Source organism: Aedes aegypti, chromosome 2, assembly GCF_002204515.2.
Source record: "Aedes aegypti strain LVP_AGWG chromosome 2, AaegL5.0 Primary Assembly, whole genome shotgun sequence".
Classification (NCBI taxonomy): Eukaryota; Metazoa; Arthropoda; class Insecta; order Diptera; family Culicidae; genus Aedes; species Aedes aegypti.
The window spans coordinates 136057519-136079858 of record NC_035108.1 but is presented as its reverse complement, the minus strand read 5'-3'; the positions used below and the strand labels follow the sequence as shown (position 1 = coordinate 136079858).

General features: G+C 37.8%; 1 protein-coding gene across 1 annotated transcript; it reads left to right on the top strand.

Moving 5' to 3' along the window:
- The first annotated feature begins 7593 nt into the window (after window positions 1-7593).
- On the top strand, window positions 7594-10009 carry LOC5573677 (MAP kinase phosphatase with leucine-rich repeats protein 1). The gene is made up of 2 exons (XM_001660949.2): window positions 7594-7910; window positions 7984-10009. Exons 1-2 carry the CDS (start codon window positions 7897-7899, stop codon window positions 9380-9382), a joined length of 1413 nt encoding a protein of 470 aa, XP_001660999.1. The 5' UTR covers window positions 7594-7896; the 3' UTR covers window positions 9383-10009.
- Window positions 10010-22340: the final 12331 nt, after the last annotated feature.

Genomic DNA, 22340 nt, shown 5'->3' with positions numbered 1-22340 from the left:
GTGGTCCCATAATACGGGTTTCCCGGTGGCCATTCCGGTGCTCCAAAAGGACCAGAATAATCATCCATTCATTATTTTGGCAAAATACATCCAAACATAAAAAATCGTAAAGTATTGGACACAATTCATTTGGTTTTGGGGTTCAAATCTGAGTAATTTCATCGAATTGTCCAGATTGGCCACCTTCCGGGACTGCAGGAACCGGTTCCGCAGGGACCATACTGGACCGAATTTTTCAGGGAATGTGCGCCGGTAATTGGTCCCTTATTACAGAAAGAATTATACCAAAACATCCATCAACCGAACAGTGCCAGAACTGCGATGGAAACTTACTTTTCGGATGTTCCGGGTTTCCGGAACCGGGTATGAATAACTAAGTGATTTGAGAATCTCTATTCACAGTCCACGTGAATACCTGTTCAACAATATGAGGACGGTTTAGATTACTTGTTTAGTTACGAAACTACAGGTCGTCAAAGTAAGGGTCTCTAAAGGGACTTTTTTCATATGTAGCAGGTTCCCGGTGGCCACAGTGACCAAATCCGGATCTCCGGGAGGGTTTCTGAAACTAGACATGTGTGCCCTTCATTTAAGCCCAACAGAACTAAATTCGGTCAACACACTGATTTTTGCGAGCTGTTTGAATTTTCGGGTCGAAAACGACCCTAAGTCACAATTTGTAATTTTTTGTTAGGGACTAAGGAAGGTTAAACAATATAACAGATCACACCAAGCAACAAGTTAATTTAAAAAACGAACCTAAAGACTTCTAATTTAGTTTGTAAGGCCCAAAACAGACGATGGGAAAAAACGATACGATGATGTGTACAATAGCACTGGATTTGAGAAATGCTTGGTGGCTTAAATTGGAACAGTGGAGTGAGTGGTTTCCAGAATTTGAAAGATGTACAATCAAAATAAGTCCTAATACAAAGAATTCGGTAATTACATACCTTTTCAGAAAATTCATGCCTTCAATAGAATTATACACTAATTTGAACTCTTTCAAAGTTTAAAATTAAAACTCTTCAATTTTCTGTAACAATATTATACAAAGTTTTTAATATATTTTTTCGCTGAAATGTATAAAAATCTTGTAGTCACTGTGTGGGTGTAGCTATTGACACATTTTCTCAAAAGGACACGTGGCGTTGCCCAGAGAAAACTAAGGTGGTTTAGCTCCATTTTTACCTCAATATTATGTGATATAAAATTGCGGTGTTGTTCCTTTTCTAGACCACTCGCCGCGTGGAATTTCGAGTAAATGCGCATTTTTGGAAACTGTACAACAGTTGTGCGGTGTATCATATCATAGTTGACCAGTCAATATTGAACGAGCTCCTTTTTTATAGCGTTCCAACCAGCCCCGGTGTACCCGCAATGAACAAGTGAATCAGTGCGCTAGATATTTACGTATGCCTGCTGTCTCGTGATAGCTTAGTATTAAAGATTGATTGACTGATTATCGAGTAGGGAATACCAAGAAGCGCATAGTGACGATGAATGAACGAATGACAATACATTTTTAACGTTTTCCATGTCATTTAAGTGAGCCCGAGTAGCCGAAGGATTTGCACGCAGCTATTTAGAAAGGTTGTTTTAGGCGGCGGGTTGAAATACTGCCGCCCAAGTTTTTTTTTCCAAATCGGACATTCTTTCAGCTTTTGAGGCATATAGAGTATCTCATGCTTATTTTATGACGTACAAATGCAAAAAAAACGGTCAAATTGCCAAGAAAGCTCTTACAGTCAGTTAATAGTTTAAGCGTAGAATAAAGGCGTAAGTTACATGATCGATATCTCTTCCTCATAAAGGTGACAAGATGCAAGGTTATCGGAACCTTTTTGCCTCAAAACTTGGGTTTTGTCACCTTTATTTACTAACTAAAGGATCGATAAAGAGACATCGATCATGTAACTTATGCTCTTATTCTGGCACACGCTTGAATTATAGAAGTAATGCAAAAAATAAGAAGAAGAACCTGTTGAATGGACCCTCGACTCTTTTATAGATGTTCGAATTTGATGATACTCAATATTGAAGCTAAAATTTGCACTTTTGTGATATTGATCAAATTCTTTGTCATCGGTCAACCAATGGAACTGCATGGAAATCTTTTGCTTTGGTTGAACTTTTTTCCGGTTACCGTTGCGCCGTTTTGAAGTTTGAAGGAGCTCATCTATATATAAATGGTACATCAATATTCGGATTATACTTCTTTTTGTTCAAAAGTGGTAATCTAATTAGCAAACACGTTGTAACTAACCAGACGTGCAGCTCTTCTCGCACATTTGTACCAGGTTTCTCGTTTGATAGATGAGTGTGCCTTCATGTTGATTGTATAAGAACTAGTCTGAACTTGTTTGGAAAATCGAAGAATGAATCATTCAATGATCAGTATAGAGATATTAGATTATGTGAATAGTCATTTCAGTCCAAACTAAACAAAAGGAACCGATCTAATTGGATAGGGCTGAGCAATTCTCTCTGAAACCAGGCCACCATCGGCACACATCGTTAGAATTCCAATTTCATGTCATTGGTCCTTTCGGTTTTCTCAAATTGGTGGACCCCTCGTTCCCCAGCTAACTAAACAGTGTGCGAAAAAGTATTTTTTAGATAAATCATGTCGAATCGTGGGTTCGAATCCCACCGGTCGAGGATCTTTTCGGGTTGGAAATGTTCTCGACTTCCCAGGGCATAGAGTATATTCGTACCTGCCACACGATATACGCATGCAAAAATGGTCATTGGCATAGTAAGCTCTCAGTTAATAACTGTGGAAGTGCTCATAAGAACACTAAGCTGAGAAGCAGGCTCTGTCCCAGTAGGGACGTAACGCCAGAAAGAAGAAGAAGAAGATAAATCATAGGTACTTCTTTGCGTGATATGTCTCATATTTCCCTTTGGAACACATAGCAAACTTAGTGGCATCATAAGAGCACTGTTCTAAGCCTTTCTGTGGTTAGAAAAACGACTCGCTGTAAGGTACTCGATTCATCGAATTTTTCACAATGTCGTTGAGAAACGTGGGTATAGAGGATTGTATCTTTCCTTTCATTTGAAACTAAAAAAAAAAAATGGCGGTCATTTTGAATTTCGTCAGGAAAAATTCTGAGATCACCATCAGAAAGCAGAGAAAAACTGAGTAAGCTACAAAACTAGGTGAGCAATGGTATTTACCCTATGAAATGACCGATTTTCTAAATTGTGTTCTACGATTTTGACGTAAATGACGAGTGCAATCAATGTAAACATCATTTTTTATACAACAAAGAAACAAGAAACAATCGTTCGGGTTTTCTTCGAGTCGATTGAAGAATAAGAGTATTAAATTAAGTGCAAAAATCTGGTAGCCATCTTGGATTATTACGCCGGAAGAACGAGTTTTTCACCTTGTTGGCACTTGTTCAATTTGAGGGCTACCGTAACGCATACTCTTCTTATTCTTCTTTTCTTCTTTTTCAGGTTTTTACGTCCTTACTGGGACAGAGCTTGCTTCTCAGCTTAATTAGTTATGAAAACGAGTAATTACATTGAAATTTTCTTATACAATGCATATTTGATAGCAGAATGAATCTTCGGCATATCATCTAGTTCAGGAATAGAATTAATTATTTTTTATTTGGTCTTAAACCGTTGATTGAAATGAACAATCTATTGAACCGCTGAGATAAGATATGAATTAAATAAACTGGTTATTTTTTCAATGTAGGTCTCATAATTCAAGATTATGAGCACTAAGATGGTAAAAAAATCATTCAACTGTTCTAAGCAAAGATGGCGTCGAATTCCAAGATGGTCACTGGATTTTTCCACCTCAAAATGATACTCTTGAGTATTGGCATTATGTCCACATTGAAACAAATCCTGCTACCTAGCTGCTCAATTTCGCTATTTCCTCACATGTATGTTGGCGACAGTTAAAAATGATAATTTATGGCTCAGAAAATCAAGGATTTTTTAGCTCAAAAATTTAAGCTTTCCTCTATAAATAAATGCATTTTTGGCAATTTTTAACATTGGAAATACAATATCACCACAATAGTTACTAAAGTCGTAACCCGCAATTTACTAACTTCAGTAAATGAACAATAATGCACACGGTTATTTTTTTGCAATCGATGGTTTTAGGCGAATATATCATTAATATATGTTATTGATATGTATTGAATTCATATATTCGTTATTCTTGAATTCAAAAATATGTCAAAGAATCATTCTGTTATCAAAAATGCATTCTACAAGGAAATTCCTATTCAATAATGTTTTTATAACTAATGAAGCTGAGAAGCAGGCTGGGCTCTAGTAGAGACGTAACGCCAGGAAAAAGAAGAATAAGAAGAAGAGTATACGTAACCTGTTTTTAGTGGTAGCCTCGAAATTCAACCAACAATGTGAAAAACTCATTCTATTACTTAAAATCATTATGGCGTCAGAATCCAAGATGACCGCCAGATTTTTTCACTTAAATTAATACTATTATTCTTCAATCAACTCGAAGAAAGCACCAACGATGGAAAGCTTGTTTTTTTGTTGTACAAAATGCACTCGTCATATACATCAAAACCGTAGAACATGATTTAGAAATTCGGTAATTTCACCGACGGCAAATACCGATGCTCACGTAGGTTTTGTAGCCTACCTTACTCAGTTTTTACTAAGCTTTCTGATTGTGAACTCAGAATTCAACACAAGCGGTGTGCTAATGGTGGAAAAACCGACGAAATTCAAAATGGCGGCCAAATTTAAAATTTTCCCCTACGATTCCACTAAGTTTGCTATGTGTTCCAAGGGAAATATGAGACAAATCACGCAAAGAAGTACCTATGATTTATAAAAAAAATGTATTTTCGTCAACTGTTTAGTTAGTGGCGTACCATAGGTGACATAAAATTGGAATTCTAACGATGTGTGCCGATGGCGGCCTGGTTTCAGCGAGAATTGCTCACATTCAATATTGGGGATTCTGCCCTCCAATAGACTCACACTTGAAAAATATTGTCCCACCAAAATATTCTCACACCATGTTTGCCATATATTGGATGGCGTCGTAGCTAACAAAATTATCATGTAACGCACATGTAACACACACTGTTGGATTGTGCATTGAATGCAAGGTGCGTCCTTCTGCTGAACTGCAATATAAACCGAGGTGTGAATAATTATTCCCCACGTTGTAAATTTTTCGTTGTAAACTCTTTTCCATGTGAAATCTTTCTTGGATTGTTCCAGAATTTTTGAATGGATTTTTCTATCAATTTCTTCGAAAATAATTTTTGAGGTACCTACTTCTTGGAATTCTCATAGCGATTTCTTAAGGAGTTCCTTCAAGAAATTTGTTGAGGAGTTTTTCTAAGATTCGCACAATTATTTCTTGTAGGAGTTCTTGGGGCCTTCCTAAGCCGAGTGGTGAAAGTCCGCGGTTACAAAGCAAAGTCATGCTGAAGGATTTTTTCGTAATGGAAATTTCCTTGACTTCCCTGGGCATGGAGTGTCATTGTACCTGCCACACGATATACGAATGCGAAAATGGCAATTTTGGCAAAGAAAGCTCTCAGTTAACCCCTCTACCGGCAGCTTCACTTTTTACCACTAAACAAATATTCAAATTGCGATAACTTTTTTGTTTCTTGATATTTTTGCACCTTTTTTCACAATCTCTCAAAATAGTTTTGTAATATGTGTCGATATTGTTAATTAATTATCTGGATCAGTAGATATTCCAAAATTCCTTGGGGGACCTACGCGTAGCCATAACCCACGTAAATTCTCAGGCTACGGAATTTTTATCGTATTTGAATATTCACTCCTTGGAATGATACATTATGCGAGTATGTTGTGAGAAAATGAAGCAATTTGGTGCAGCCGTCTTTGAGTAATGAGCATTTATGTTTCTGGTACCACCCTGGAAAATAAAGATCTTAAAAACTAAAAAAAAACTCATGTCGTAATTTTCAGTTTTCTCCTAGAATACTGAACCGATTTGTATGATTTTTTCAGAGCAGCTTCTTATTATCTGACATTGTATAGCACACATTTATTTTTGGAAACATTTGATTTTATGCAATAATTCAAGATTTTGCATTGGATAACAATGACCAATTCAAAAACATTGCCATGATACGGATTTGTGTTTGATTGTGGGACGAACTCACCAGTTGGTAATCCATCCTCAACTGAAGTCACAGTTTTGGCATCAACACGCAAAAGCTGGGAACTAGAAAAAAACGCATTTCACTCCGGTGTGTAAAACTCTTCATTTATAATGTTGAATATCAGATCTTAATGATTGATACAAATTAAACTGAATTGCAAATAAATATACTGCCCATGCTCCCATATTTTAGGAAATCCCATAGAAAATGGGACTGTTATGCGAGTATGGGCAGTATAGGTAACTTGGCATGTCCCAAAAATAGCCCTTTTTTACCCGACTTGACCCAGTGACCCCGGAATAACTCCAGCCATTGGAGTATTTTTGAGCTCTTCTGGCTACTTCTAGAAACAAGATATGTGTGCCAGTATACCGACGAAAAATCATTTGAATCCGTTATGAATTCGATGAGTGGTGAGGGTTATAGTATTTTTGCTTTCACTCAGGCCTATACTGGTTAATGTATGTTTAACGAATCTGTACAAAAATTACTGGAATTATTAATGAATCATATTTCTTGTCCTTTGTAAAAATAATATTAGGGAATTTCTGGATGTATTTTTGGAGAACTTTCTAGATTATTTTCTCCTGGAAGATTGTTTGGAAACTTTCCATGTGAAAACACCTGAACAAATCCTGATAACGCGATGAAGATATTAAAAATATTTCCTGAATGCCATGAAACAATTATTAGGAAAATTATAAGAAAAACTTTTGAAGGAATATTTAAAGCTAAAGGATCCCCTTAGGAGATTTCTTGGCGAATCCAACTAGTAGTTACTTGGTACAATATTGGTGATATAAATAATAATATTATTCGACAGACTCCATTCCATACCCGTTGCGGATTTTATGTACGGCCTTTGGAGTCCTTCGGTAAGAGCTTGATTTTTAGTTGAACTGCAAGAAATTTAACATGACAAAATATACAACAAATATTAACTAATGCATGGAACAATTTATATTCATTTTTTTTTTCGTTGGCTAGGGGCTACGCCCACCAAATTAGGGAATTTATTCTTGTCCATACAGTAGTAGGAACAACTTGAAATGATGGCGAGCTGTTTCAATGAAAGGTGCTACTGTAGCTTCAATCAAAGTGTGAGTCGGTGGGTTTGACTTCCCGATCGATCATAAATGATGAAATCGCTGTATCGATGACTGCAATCAACAGCTATAAACTGGCGTTGGCGCTTCGACCAATCAACACCGCTCATCGAAACGGAAACCACCTGTATGTCACGAGCTTGGCTACCGGAGAACATTGTATTGGATTAGTAGCAGCAATACTTACTCACGCGAGAGCATCACATTTTGCTGCTCAAAGACCGCCCGCGACTTGTCTCACGAATTGGCTCGCGCGTAATCACTATAGAGAGAAGGTGAGAGAATGAGCAATGTGTATAATCGATTGATTGGGTCTCGTGTCCTAATCGATCGGAATATCTGCTCGGGATTTTCAAACTGATAACGATTCTATAAAACCATTACACCGCGCGGCAATTCCACAGTCAGTCTTTAGCGAGCGCAATCTTCAGCCGGTCTGAAAGAGTTGGAAAAGGTGATAACGGTTCTGGAAGTGTTTGATTCGATTCGAATGTTTGGTGCACTGCATAAATTTGAATTTCGTACTGCGTGTAGCATGAACAGCTGGAAAAACTGATAATTTTGGGGGTTGGAGCCGACAGTCTGCAAGCAAGGTTTACGGAAGAATTGTGCTACTATCTGGAAAATCAAAAATGTTTCGTGAAATGTAAGTTTCCAGAATACCAAGAATAAATTATAATGCAAGAAGTGCTAATGAAACGTTTTGTTTAATGTTACAGTTTCGCTTTTGGTGTGATGTTTGTGAACCTTGTGCTTGCTGGCCGAACAGTGAACTATACATGCTTAATGAGTTCCGAAGGATATTGCGTTTTTCAAGGCGTTAGAATCGACAGTGTAGAAGAAGCAAGTAATGTGAAGTTGCTGGCACCGGCCTACGATATCACCAGAATCAAGTTCCGAGAATCAGCGATGTTCATTCTACCGGACAATATTTATGAAACTTTCCCAAATATGCTGGAACTGAAAGTTTGGTGGCAAAGTTTGCACAGTATTTACATTCCACCGAATCTACTTCATTTGGATGCGGAAAGGAATCGTATTCAACGAATCAGTTTCGATACCAACACGGTGCCAATGTTGAAAAAACTGGAACTTGGTTATAACAGACTCAAAACAATCGAAAATATCTCTTACTTTGAAAATCTCGAAATTCTGGATCTCTCTCATAATGATCTGCGATCGATCGATCTGTGTCTATTCCAGCGAATGAAGCATCTCCGTATTCTAGACTTATCAGTCAATAATATGGCCATCGTGAAAAACTCCATGGAACATAAACTGGAATCACTAACAGTATTATATCTGAATGACAATCGGCTCTCATATCTAGACATCAATGTACTACGTCAGTTTCCAAACTTGGAGACTCTGCATCTGTTCAAAAACGGGTTAATGTACATGGAGTATGAAAATATGCGTACAATGTTTCCAAAAATCAACATTGTTCACATCTATGACAACGACTGGAACTGCGAAAATCTAGCGGAGATGATTATCTACTTCAAAAAGATCAACATCGTGGAATACAAGCTGTTTAGTTCTATGAAATGTAAGGAACGGGTAATTGACGGCATATGCTGTTCCGAGGGTAAAGCTTTAACAATCCTCAAAAAATCAAACCTTTACTTCTCGAACTACGTCAACGAGTTGAACCTCCATTCTCAGCATATAATGGAAGAGATGAAACAATCCAAACGTGAAATTCAGAAACTCATAGAGCATGAAAATATGACTCAAGCCTCGTTACAGGCCTTCAGCGCAGATATGAATGCAATTCGCAATCGCATTGAAAACATCACGGTGCTTGCTGCTGATACAAGTTCGACAGTATCAAGGAACAAAAAACACGAAAAGGTCGATAAGCTGGTCCAAGAGATCTACAAAATTAAACAAGATCACCAGAGTTTAACACGGGAAAATCAAGCATTCAAACAGCAGATAGAAAAGTACGAAAACATAAAAATTGAAATGGAGTCGATCCGAGCATATTCGGAAGAGATGAGGAACACCATACAGGAACTGAAAGAAGAAAACAATCATCTGAAGGTTGACCTGTATCAGCTGCTGAATGAATTTCACGAATTGAGAGCCAGCAAGAATCCAGAAAAGGAGGTATGACGAAAGGAGCGTTGCTTCCAGAGTAATTGGAGCACATGTTAGTAGAGCATTGGGACTGATTCGAATGATTTTAGCACGCGGGTAGTTGAATACCGTATATTCAGCTTTCGTGCCTTATCATGGTAGTTTTAGTAGTAAAACATAAGTTAGGAAATATTTTGCTGGACAAACTAGATTTAAGGCTAGATACACTCAGAGTTGATTTCTGTTTCGGTTATCTAGGATCAATCAGACTGATACTCAGAGAGAACTCCTCAACCGTCCGTGACGAAGAGAGGAGGCCAAATGGTGAGATAGATTCGTAGCAATGACTTTGCAGGAAATTTGAATGGTGCTGATAATTTTTTGATATCTGATAATTTCAATTTCAATCATATGATTGACGGTAAAGAATGTGGAATAACCCGGCTGCTTAGTAAATGTGTGTATTGTTTCCATCGATGACATGCGCTTCGGTAGAGAAAATTTAGTGAAAGAAGAGAGTGACGATGACTCAATGCGTATGAATTGAGAGTGGCGGCGGTATCAGCTAGATGAAAGTCCAAAGAGTACAACTTAGCACCCAGTGTTCGATTTACTTGAAACTAATGGTATACATGAAATAAATAAAATGTAAACAAACTCAAAGTGATGTTTTATTTCCATTTAATCACCATTCCGACGCCACATACTTTCACCACAGAATGTGATTATGAGCTACGAGTGTAATAATTCTCACGAGCAAATCGCATGATGCGCTGATAACGGCAAGGATGAGATTGAGTGAGGCTGCGCGGGCTTAATTTAAATTTTATTAGGTAGGTATATATACAATTTTGAAGGTTTATTGACTTTGGCTTGTTGTCCGTGAGATCATTGCTGCAAGCCTTTTGAAATTACATTTACAATTTCGATATAGGAATGATTATTTCATTGTTTGCACATGTCCGGCAACTTATACATTAGCTTGGGGCTCTGTTTTACTCGCTACAATTGTGACCTTAGAAATTTATAATGAGACGTCGATGCATGTACAATGTAGATTCTACATCTTGGAAACGTTAATCCTGAACCATTCTTAGTGTTGAGCATTCGAAGCATTCTTCTGTTCTAGCATATCCGTTTCACCTGAGACAAAATTTGTTCAGATTTGTCTTTTCTTTGGAAACGCTCTCAAAGAAACATATGATAATGTTATGGCTTCTGCTTTTGACTCGGCCATCTTCCTGAAACTATCTTCAAGAAAATGGTAAACACACATAGGTGTCATCATGGCGAGGTAAACAAGTGATTCACTATATAATGATACTAAAGGCAGGAACTAGGTGCGTAAAAAAGCTATCTCGGCCGAAAGTTAATTTTTGTTGAATGTTGACAAAACTCATATTAATAAAGCTCTTAATTGTGTACAATTTGCGCATGAGGGACAGTTCAAGGCCCGAAACATCCGACTTCAATTACTTTTTAGCATTAGACTATTTCCTTATTTCTCTATCAACGATCAAACCCAGAGTGCTTGATTTTAATACAACTTTTGCTGTCGTAATTGCCAAAGGGCTTCAAAATCAGCTAATTTGAAACCTCTCGTGCTTGAAAAGGGGGTTCAAAATATCGTTTTTGCTTCACACCACTCATTCAATTCTAGGTCAAATTCTGAATGTCATTTCAAAATTTGAACTCATTTTGATGAAAACTGATACTGCACAAGCATTTCTAAGTTTGCATGGGAATTACTAGGGGAAAGCAAGTTAAGTGTTTAATCGATTGTAGCTAGCTACATTTGGTGCGGGGATGAATCTTTTTTAACCGCAGCTTCTTGTGGAGGCCATAGTAGGCCAGACTTCCACAGATGATGCACCTCCGTATTTCAACTAGGATCCAAGATAGACGAACTCGTCGACCACCTTGTATTCCCGTCTATCGTAACACTGCTACCTAGGCAAGCCCTGTCGCGCTCGGCCCCACCTGTTAGCATGTAGGGTCAAATGGTCCAAAATGCCACTTTAAGGATTTGTGTCGTTTTCTCCTAATGAGATCCACATTTTAACGCCATTCGAAGTCCTAACAGTAACTTTACAATATTTCCTAGCTACCATCATGAAAACATTTCCCAAATTTGCATTTTTGACGGGTTTAAATCGTGTAGAAAACTTGATTGAAAAATGGGGGTGGTTCAAAATGACCAAATGGATGGGGTCAAATGCCATTTAGTATGGAGAATTAGTAGTTAGCAACCATGTTTCTCCATGAGTTTGCTCTGTGGAATGGAAATGCTTATTCCTTAATGAAATCATCGGAAAACCTTAATATTTAGGCAAAAAAGGGGAAAATGTTGAATTTTACCGGAAAATATAAGGAGAAATCTATGAGTTTATGTCCAAGGGTTGCGGCGTGCTAGGAATGATTTAATGAGGTGGGCCATTTTACCCCATCAGTGCGTCTTGGACCATGTTCCCCTACTTTGTCCTGATCGCATTCACAGTCCAGTTCAACTTTTGCTACCTCGCGTTTCTGCCGGGTGTGCAGGTCTGCCAGCTTTTCAAATGCTCGGCTGACAATGTCCATATCATCTGCGAAGCAAACAAATTGGCTGGATCGTACCCCGGCTGTTAAGCCCGGCTCTCCGCATAAAATCTTCTAGCGCAATATTGAACAACAGGCAGGATGGTGATGATGGTGATATAAGCTGCCATCTATTGTAGCAAGGTATCCACCGGTAGCAATGGCCTGTTCTAACAAAACAATTTGTTCAAGATTGTATGACTATTCGTATTCAATCATACTTCTATCTGAAGTGCCAAAAACGAATGGCGGACCCTTAAGGTGATTATAGAACGAAGCCACACTTCAAATTTTCAAGAGCACAAGACTTGAGAACCAAACAACGCTCCGTGTTGAAAATTTATACCATAGATCACCAACAGGAATCAAGCAAATTGATTGGTTTTCAATGCGAACTGTTGTCAGAATCTCCAGTCTTGTGCACTTGAAAATTCAAAGTTTGGCTTCGTTCTATAATCACCTTAAGCAGAGACACTTACACGAAACCCGCAAGGAAAAAGAAATCTCCTTCCAAAAGTAAGTTCACACGAACAGTCGTACAATCAAGTCCTTGCTTGTCAGAAAGACCCAATAGATGGGAAGAAGAGCCCGCCCTTTTTCCACGAAATGTTAGCGATAGAAAGTTGGTAATTTCACTCTTCCTATCCATCTCGCTTCAATCGGGTGCCCTGATGTTCCCACCCAAACCAAAATGCATATATCAATGGAAATATAATCAAATAATAACACAATTCATCATGAAAAGATCTCACCCGTTTTTTTATCCTTGGAACAGGCAGGAAAGCCCAAAACCTTGTCGTAGGCTCTGGCGGGATTCAAACGAACTGAAATGTTCGCCCGAAACCTTCACACAATGTTGCACACTGTCCATCGTTGCTCTTATCAATCTTGTGAGCTTCCCGGGAAAGCTGTTCTCGTCCATGATCTTCCATACCCAGACAATTAGAAGTCGCTAAAAGTTCACGTAATAACTCGTTTATTCATGCAAATCACAAAAACCCCGCAAAATACGGTGGATAAAATCGTCAGATTGATGAGTTATAAAACGCTTTTTTTCTGAGTTCATTTGTACATTTTGTTTCGTCCCGTACACTCGTACAAAGTAAGTCGAATCAATCCGTAGCAGCTGTCAAATCAACATTTGTTATCATAAGTTAAGTCGCATAAGATCATAGGTTAGTTCGGTAGAAAATTTATACACTCGCATTGTATACTATTATTCATCACATAATATGGTCGGCGTTAAGTCAGAGGGGACCCAGTACAAAACTTGGGAAAACTGGATTATTCTCTCATTAGATGCGAAATTACCTTACCTCCGTTTCACTTTGATCAGATTTGATGAATGCTGTAAACTGCGAAAGATATGCAACAAACTTACTTTGGATGATCAATAAAAATCTATAAAATGTGCAGTCAGAGTGGACCACGTGCTTATTACCATATCAGCGAAAATGATCAGCGCGCTGAGGAATATGAGGAAATGAAAAACATTACAAGAGATTTGTCAGATTTTTCAACATAGAATGATTCTTTCTTTTTATCGATTAATTGAAAATTATAAATATTACTTAATTCGATGCATTTGATTTTGCTTTTCGACAATTTACCTCATTTGGATGGGTGGTCAGAAATTGCAACAATTTCTGTGCAGACAGAGTGGACCAAGTGGTGAAAAGCAATAAACTGATTGATTATTGCCTATATTTGAGTCAATTTCTGGGTCCGATAGAAGTTTATGGTAGTTCTATGGTGTATGTATGGAATGTGCTAGAACCCGCTTATTTGACCAGTATATTATGGTCAGTACTCAAGATTTTCATTTGGTCCATTCTGATTGAACATATATTTGAATATTTCTGGCCTTCAATACCCTGACCCTGCAAAACCTTAATTTTCAAGCTATCGTAATGACACTGATTTCGGTATTGACGATCTGGATTATTGAAGAATTTACTATACTGGTGTCGAAGGGTCTTGATAATCTGCTTATCTTAGAGATATGCACCCAGTTTGACAATGCAAGCATTGAATGATTGTTATTTTCCTAGAAATTGTTCAGTCAGAGTGAACCAACTCACTGAACGGTGGTCTTTAGTTCAGTCAGAGTGGACCAAGTACACATAGTCCATCATAAAATCGTTCTATAAGAGGTTCGTATATATGATTTTTCATGATTATCACTTCACATTATATAGTTTGAAAGTAACACAAAGATGGGTAGAAATATTGAACCAATATTTTAACGAGTTCAAAAATTACAGAGCGTTAGACTTTAAACCCATTTTTCTCAAAATATGAAAAATGTCACTTGGTCCACTCTGACTTAACGCCGACCATATATGCACGTATATCGCCTCCACTTTTGTACGTAGAAGGCCTTTTCGCGACGTCTTATAAGTGAAATGTTGCACTTACAAAGCCTCCAAGTTATTTCGTTATACGTACATTTTGGTTGTCTGGATAGCTCTACGTGGTCGATACTACCGTACGCCACCATGAAATCGGTGAAGAGGTTATGCGTTGGGATCTTCCTCAGTCCTGAGAGAGAGGAAATTCTCACAATTTAACTTGTCGCTTTTCTTGTAGATGGGGTATATTATCCCTTCCATTCACTCCTCTGGTAGCTGTTCTGTTTCCCAGATTGTGCCCATCAGTCGCAACTACACGAATTCACATAATTTTTGCTGTTCACCCACCTGTTATCTAGAAATAGATAAAAAAAATTAGAACAACCTTACTGGTTGTAAAAGAAAGCTATTTGGTCTATTTTTTTCAAATTTATTTTATAAAATTGATTTGAAAAGAATATAAATATATAGAGGATAATCATATTTTTTAATATGAATGATAACAAAAGTTGACCCAATGAATGACCCTAAAGACAAGGAAAATTCCCTAGGAAAATTTTACTTGGAAATAATCTGTTGTGGGGGGAAGTTTCCCAAACTCTTTTGAGCAAACCGTTTTGTATGTGGGTAAGCTAAAAGCTAAGTTTATTTCATTAGTATAATATTGCAATTTTAGAGATAACTTTCCGTTCGACGGTTGAACAAAAAGCTACCGCAGCAGTCGCGTTGCTGATTTTCTCAAAGCATCATCGATCGGTTACGATGATTCCTTGGAAACCACGCTAATAAATGTTGTTTTCTGCTGTTTTCCAAAGCTTTGGACTCTACTAGCATACTATGATTAGATGGTTTCGTTCAATGATACGATGATTTTCAAGCCTGCGGTAGAACTTTGACAGCTGCGGTAGGACTTGGCGGCTACCGCAGAACGGAAAATTTTCAGAAGAACCGTAATATTATTCATTATTTTGTAATCACTTACAATTTTTGGTGACCTTAAGACGGTTGGGTCTTATCACGATGACTCAGGCTTAATAGTTTGTGTGCATATACTAAAGATTAAGAACTCTCAATTATTAAATTCGATCAATCGATCGATTAAATCAAAAACAATAGTACTTACAGCTAGCTATGATTTTCAATTTCTCAACCCCGTCTAGGACTTGGAAGATGATTAGCGGTTTTCTATATATATAACAAATTCATTTTAGGTTATAAATTCTACGTAGTTTTTAGAAGTATTTCTCTTACCTCCGTACTATAGATTTAAAGCCAATTTTGCATGAACTAGAACTAAGTTAAACTAGAGATTAGATTTAGGTTGCTCACAACTTTTTAGCTTGAAAATTCACGGAAAAATTGCAGATTAGTAAATAAACTTTGGAATGCTCATTTGCATGACTTCGTAGAGTTGTTCCAATTTTGTTTTGGTTCTAGACTCCTACATAAATTGAAAAGCGCCTTTTTCCTCTCTTTTACGCTCGGTTAATCGACCGCTGTATTGGTCAAGCTTAGTTGACCACTTGAATGGCCACAGTGAATCGACCACAGTAGATTTGTAGCAGGGGGGTGACGTGACATAATCATTAAATACACTCCTTTTTTAAATATGATTTGTAGTTAACGGCTAACCAGTCGAGTGGAAGTTTAGCAACTACCGAAAGAAACTAAACATTACATATACTTTGCAATTGGATTAAATGGACAAATTGATATGGAATTTGCGTAAAAGTTACACGTCTTCTCGGTGAGAATCGAACTCACGACTCCCTGTTCACTAGATAGGGCGCGTTGTTCCTACACCACGAGAGACACTCAAGGATGCAGAAGTTAACCTGAATTCGATTCGACTGAATAAACTGCTTTAGCAATTTTCGGAGTAATATCTGAGCATTTTGGCAAATACCTGAATAGATTTCAAATTCTTAGAGACATTCATAAAAAAACACATAAGAGAATTTAAAAAAAAAAAATACTTGAACCTTATCTCCTGACTCCTAGTTGGTTTAATTTTGTTTTCTTGGTTCTTGTTTAGTCTCTTTTCGGTTGTTTTTACGTTTTATTTCCTAGTTAGGGTTCATTCAAATATTACGTAACGCAAAATTTGCCAATTTTAGACCCTCTCCCTCCCCCACGTAACAGCTTTTGTATGGAAAATTTTAAATTTTTGTATGGACCGTAACATTATGTTAGACCCCCTCCCTCCCCCTGTTGTGTTACGTAATATTTGAACGATCCCTTATGAGGCATTCATTCACTACCAGTCCTTTTTTCTGTTGAGCAGAAACATAGTTTTTTTTTCTGTTGAGCGGAAAAATCGACTGAAAATATCGTTAGAACACTTGGAAACAGTAAAATACTCCCTCAACTCTACTCAAAACCAACCAAAATACCACTAACACGTCTTTGAGTTTGAGCCCCTCAAATAAAGTAACTTTCAATTCCAGTCTAGGATTCCAAAGGGTTAACATTTTTCTTAGCTTTTCTGTGCACAAAATATTTGCCAACGTTTGTCCTACCCCCTCTGGTTTCCATTTTCCGCAGTACTGACGAAGGCATTTACTCTGTTCTTTCGACCTTCACTGCCCATGCTCTCAACGCCATTCAAGTGTTCGTTGAAGTGCTGTTTCCACCTTTCGGTCACCTCACGTTCGTCCGTCAAAATGTTCCTATCCTTATCCGTGCACCTCTCGACACGCGGCACGAATCCGTTGCGGGATGCGTTCAGTGGCGTAGCTAGGGTTTAGGAAATGAATTCGGGGACCCTCTAAAATACGAGTGTGCGTCGCTGGGCTAACATATAATTGCCATGTGACTACTCAACAAAGTAGCGGCTAAGTATCACGTGTTAATAAGGATTCCTCAGAAAATCCAACCAGTCATCTCTCAAAGGGTCTTTCTAAAAAATTCTGTGGGGAATTTCTTTTACATATATTTAATAGTTTCTTGAGAATGAAATTCAGGTGTTAGTTTAAAATTTTCTTCAGTCAAAAACTCGAAGATTTCTTTTGAAGTACATTATGTGATTCTTTCACAAGGAATTCCCTCCAGATTTTCATTTGAGAAAAAGTGTTCATCCAGGGTTTTTTTTTCCAAAGAAGCCCTCTGCCATTACTCCAAGGATTTTTTAAAGATACATTTCTCAAGAAAGTTATCTTTCTCGAAACTGGGCTTCGTGGACATGCGGTTAGTGTTACCAAGCGTTTAGCCGCATCGTGTCAAGGAGCGTGAGTGCTTTCTTCAAAGGACATAATCGTCCACTAGAAGCATTAACGTGTCGGTGTCTTTTAACCAATCCAGCGGTTCTCCCATAGAATTCAGAAATTACTTCTGAGTTTCTATGGGGATTTTATTTAATTTCCTCTTTTTTCGTTTATAGTTTCTTTAATATTGCAACTAGAAATTTATCTAAAACTACCTTGAGAGATTTTTCTATAAGAATTCTTCATCAGGCTTTTGCAAAATTTGCCAAAAAGAATTTCTCAAAGAATTCATCCAGGATTTCTCAATGAACGCCTCCCAAAATATGTTGAGGAAATTTTCCAGAAATAATTGGAGGGGATTACTGAAAAAAAAATCCAGTGGATATTTCTAAACTAAATCCTAGAGATATCACTGATTGTGGTAAAATAGATGATACATTCCTACAAGGGAAAAGCTTTTAAAGATCTCCGGATTTCTTATAGACTGTTGGGAGAGTCTTGAACAAACATCCCGAGAAACTGATGAAATAAGTATTGAAAAATTAACAAACGAAACCCTGCATAATTTCTTGTAGGATTTTCTAGTGGAAATTCCTAGAAATTCTCGAGTGGACTCTTTAAGGAATTACAGAAATAGTTGCTGTAGTATTTCGTGGTCTTAAACACTAAATGGATTATTAAATTGAAGAATCTATTGAGAAATTTCTTCACAAATTAATCTAGTTAATGAAAACTAAATGTATCAATTCCTGTGATAACCTATGGGATAAAGCCTGAAGGAGTGGCTCTTTTTCTTCTTCTTGGCATTCTCACTGGGACAGAGCCTGCTTCTAAGCTTAGTGTTCTTATGAGCACGTCCACAGTTATTAACTGAGAGCTTTCTTTGCCAATGTTGCCAGTTTCGCATTCGTATATCGTGTGGCAGGCACGATTATACTCTATGCCCAGGGAAGTCAAGGAAATTTCTTTAGCGAAAAGATCCTGGAGTGATTGTAAAAATACATAGAATGGTATCAAAAAAATGACATGAGAGCTTTTCTTGTTTGATTTCTCTAGAAATTTTCTACACGAATGTTTTCAAACCTGGAATAAACTTATGTATAATTTCTCAAAAGTATTCTTGTAGGAGGAATATTTCTGTACTTATGACGCTGAGATAGTAATTACTGAAATATCGGTAGAGTTAAAGAAAATTTTTAGAAAATCCTGTGAGAATTTCTGGGATAATTAGCACATTGTTGGACTGATGAATCTTTATATGTATTCCTGAAGAAAAGGTTCTAGACAAATCACTAGAAGAATTCCTTAAGCTTTTCCATGATAAATATGTAAACCCATGGAATAATCGCTCTGAGAAATACAAACGATCATTTTGCAAGGCTTGGATAAAGCCTTAGTTTAGATTATAGCTCACAAAAGAAATATTTCTAAAGCAGTTCCTGGTTTCGTCCAGCTCAACTTATAGAAAGCTCCCGGATATTTTTTGATTAACAGAATGATGTATTTTTGGATAAATGAAAAATACGACGTTCTGTTAAAAACTACTATTCCACATGATTGAAGTAAACGCTTTTTATCAATATAACTGGATGCTACATGGGCCCCTCAAAACTTGTTTTTTCCTATTTGTAGACATTGTAGTTTGTTAAAAACTGAATTTCTACAGCTATAGGAAATATTCACCATGATTTTGGGACCACAAGGAACCCGTGGCCCGGTGCAGACCACAACCTAGCTCTGCTACTGGATGCGTTGAGCTTCTGTTTGAACTTCCATGTTTCCTGAGACCGGCACAGCTGTTCCATCTTCTCGCACTCCGTCTCCTCCAGGCCGCGTTTCTGCTGTCTGCTGTTGCCGCTACCGTCTATAACGTTGCATGTTATGCCGTTTTCCTTGCTGCAGCATGACCGCCCGGTTCGACTCCGTCCCACGTACCCGACGTTGCTCTCAGCTTCTGGTAGACCGAATTGGCTGAAATTTGGATGACGAACTACAAATAATCTGAAGTTTTGTGTACATTGAGCTCATTGAATTTTAATCATTTTCCAAAGAGTTTCAGAGGGTTGTTCAAAGAGAAAAGTAGGTAATCAAGAGATTTTTCAATTTAATTAAAAAAAAAACGGTAAGGTGTGGATGCTTAGTTTGTTCGGCAAAGTCGTTGACTTTAACAAGTGACACAAACAAGCAGAACATACCAACCACTTGTAACTTACCTATTTTTTATTAAGTCAAAAAATCTTTCGGTTTCGGTTACTTACTTTTGTATTTGAACAACCCTCTGAAACTGTTTGGATTAAGAGTGAAATTTAATGAGCTCAGTATACACAAAACTTCAGGTTATATGTAGTTCGTTATCCAAGTTCCTGCCAGATACCTCAACTTTGGCATTTTTTATGGTAAACAGCATTTGATAACTAACTTGTGTCCCTGACTGTTGCAATATCTTTTTCAAAAAGACCTGGAAATTTTACCAGAAGCTCAACGCATTTCGCTAAAGCTTTGTGCCGCGAGCTGAAACGTGCAGGAACCATGACCGGAGCATCTTCACAGTGACGTTACTTGAGGCAATAGAAAATCAGCACTACGAAAAGCACCTGAACGGTACATGGGACACAGGCACAGAGGACCAGGAGCATAAAGCTGATGGCCAGCATGGCAGACAATGGAAATCAACCAGCTCTGATAATCAGAATTTAGTAGACAGAAACACAACCAGAGAAGTGAAAACAAGGTATCAAATGCCCTGGCTACAAAAATATGCTACAAACTGGAGAGTTCTATAGCAAATAGGTTGTGGCTGGTTATATCGACGGCCGCCCCATAACGAACCAGATATCCTCCAAAAATGCAGTGAACAAACCAATATCATGGATGTTTTCGAAATTGATTATGGTCACCGGTGGACGGTATGCAAAATAACGAGAAACGTTCAGGCAAATACTCCAGTTCATTCAAATCGAACCTTGACAGGGTTATGGATTTTTGTGCCTGTTATTCAAAGTGTTGAACGAATATCCGAGCTTAAGGTGAAACATCTCGGAATGCAAAGAGTGCCGGCCATCTTCTCGACCTACTCACGTTTTCAAAGGCAGAAAACTGGAGGACTAGTTGGCAAATGTTCCTGATCTTCTTATTTTAAGCTTTCTGCTAGTGCACAAAGCCAAAATAAAAAGTGCACTGTTAAGGGATGCTTTCTTCGCGAGATTTGTGCCTTTGAAGTTTTAGTGCAATCTTAGAAGTTTCACCTTAACAGTCGAGGTGCGATTTTTACGATAATCTATCAGTTTGTTTGCTTCGTATACTACATACACATTGTTAACAGAAAAATTGAAATGGCGGCAGATTTTTTCAGTAACATAAAACGTATACAAAAGCATAGCATAGACTGACTGTCAATGGTTACTACTCCGTGATTGATCGGGACTGGTAAGAATTGCACTTCGATCCAAATGAATATGGGATGGGAGTTTCCGCACACTCTCGAAGTGCAATTTTAGCAGATCTCATATTATTACTCAATAACGGCGCCTGTCAAGTCCTTACAGTCAGTTGAGATGGGGAAGGAATGTTCGGGTGTAATAATTGGTGTTTCCACAGACCGAGAATACCTGTGCATTTCCACAATCACCACGGGAAGAGTGTTTGTTAGTGAGGAAGGAAAAGGTCTGGGAGTCAACTTTGGTTGGTGATGCAATCCATGGATAAAAGGGAAAAATGCGACTTTTATCTAACTATTTTTGCATTTTGTCTCGCGGTTCACATATATTTTAAAATAGAAGCTTAATCTTTGTTCTTTTTCTTGACATTACGTCCCCACTGCACCTCCAAAAGCACTTTCACAGTCATTAACTGAGAGGCCCAAAGTTGCCATTTTCGCATTCGAATATTGTGTGGCAAGTACGATGATACTCTATGCCCAAGGAGTTCAAGGGAATTTTCATTACGAAAAGATCCTACATTGACCGGGAATCGAACCCAGACACCATCAGCATGGCATTGCTTTGTAGTCCCGGAGGTTACCACTAGGCTAAGAAAGGCCCCACTGCAAGCCCCGAAACTGCATCCTATATAACTAAAAACAATCATAGGCTACCTCAACCTAAGTACTCCTACAAATCCCAGGCATCCAACAACTAATAAAGTGATAAGACCGAAACACTTTGAATATGAACGGGCGCCTCATTCACTATTCATCAAGATTTCATCATCCACTGCTACGAAAGCGCCAATTAATCGTTATTTCACACAAAATATGTATACAAACTCTGTAACGGATTCCTCGGGATGTTTTACAGGTCGTCAACTACGTAGTAAGTTTACATTTACATTGACTACGTAATGCAAACAGATGAAAGCGCAACTTACGTTACATTACATGCAACATTTTCACATCTGTTGAGAGGGATTTCAAATATAAGTGTTTGTTTTTTTTTCTGTTAAATGATAACAATCATAGGGTCTCCATTAGCTAAGCCGATGAAGATGCAACTATGCAACATATCTATAAACATCTGTAGTGTATATAGTGAAGGGGGCTGGATTCGAATCCTATTTCAGTTCAAATATTTTTTTTAAATCGATCTACACTTTTTATGGATTACTTGATAACACCAAACAAGTACAATTTTTCTGTGAAAACTTTTTTAAATTGTTTATGTTGTTTTACTACAATCATAGTAAAACGATATGTATAACATCAGTTTGAATGGCGGTCCCGCGAGTTCAACGTATAATTCTAAACAGCGATGCTATTCTAAGATAGAACTTTCCCGTGTAAAAACACTCTCTTCCCGGACGTTGTAGGACAGTAAATCACTCCCAGCTCAAGGGGTCAGTTAAACACGGCCAGTTCTAGAAATAGTG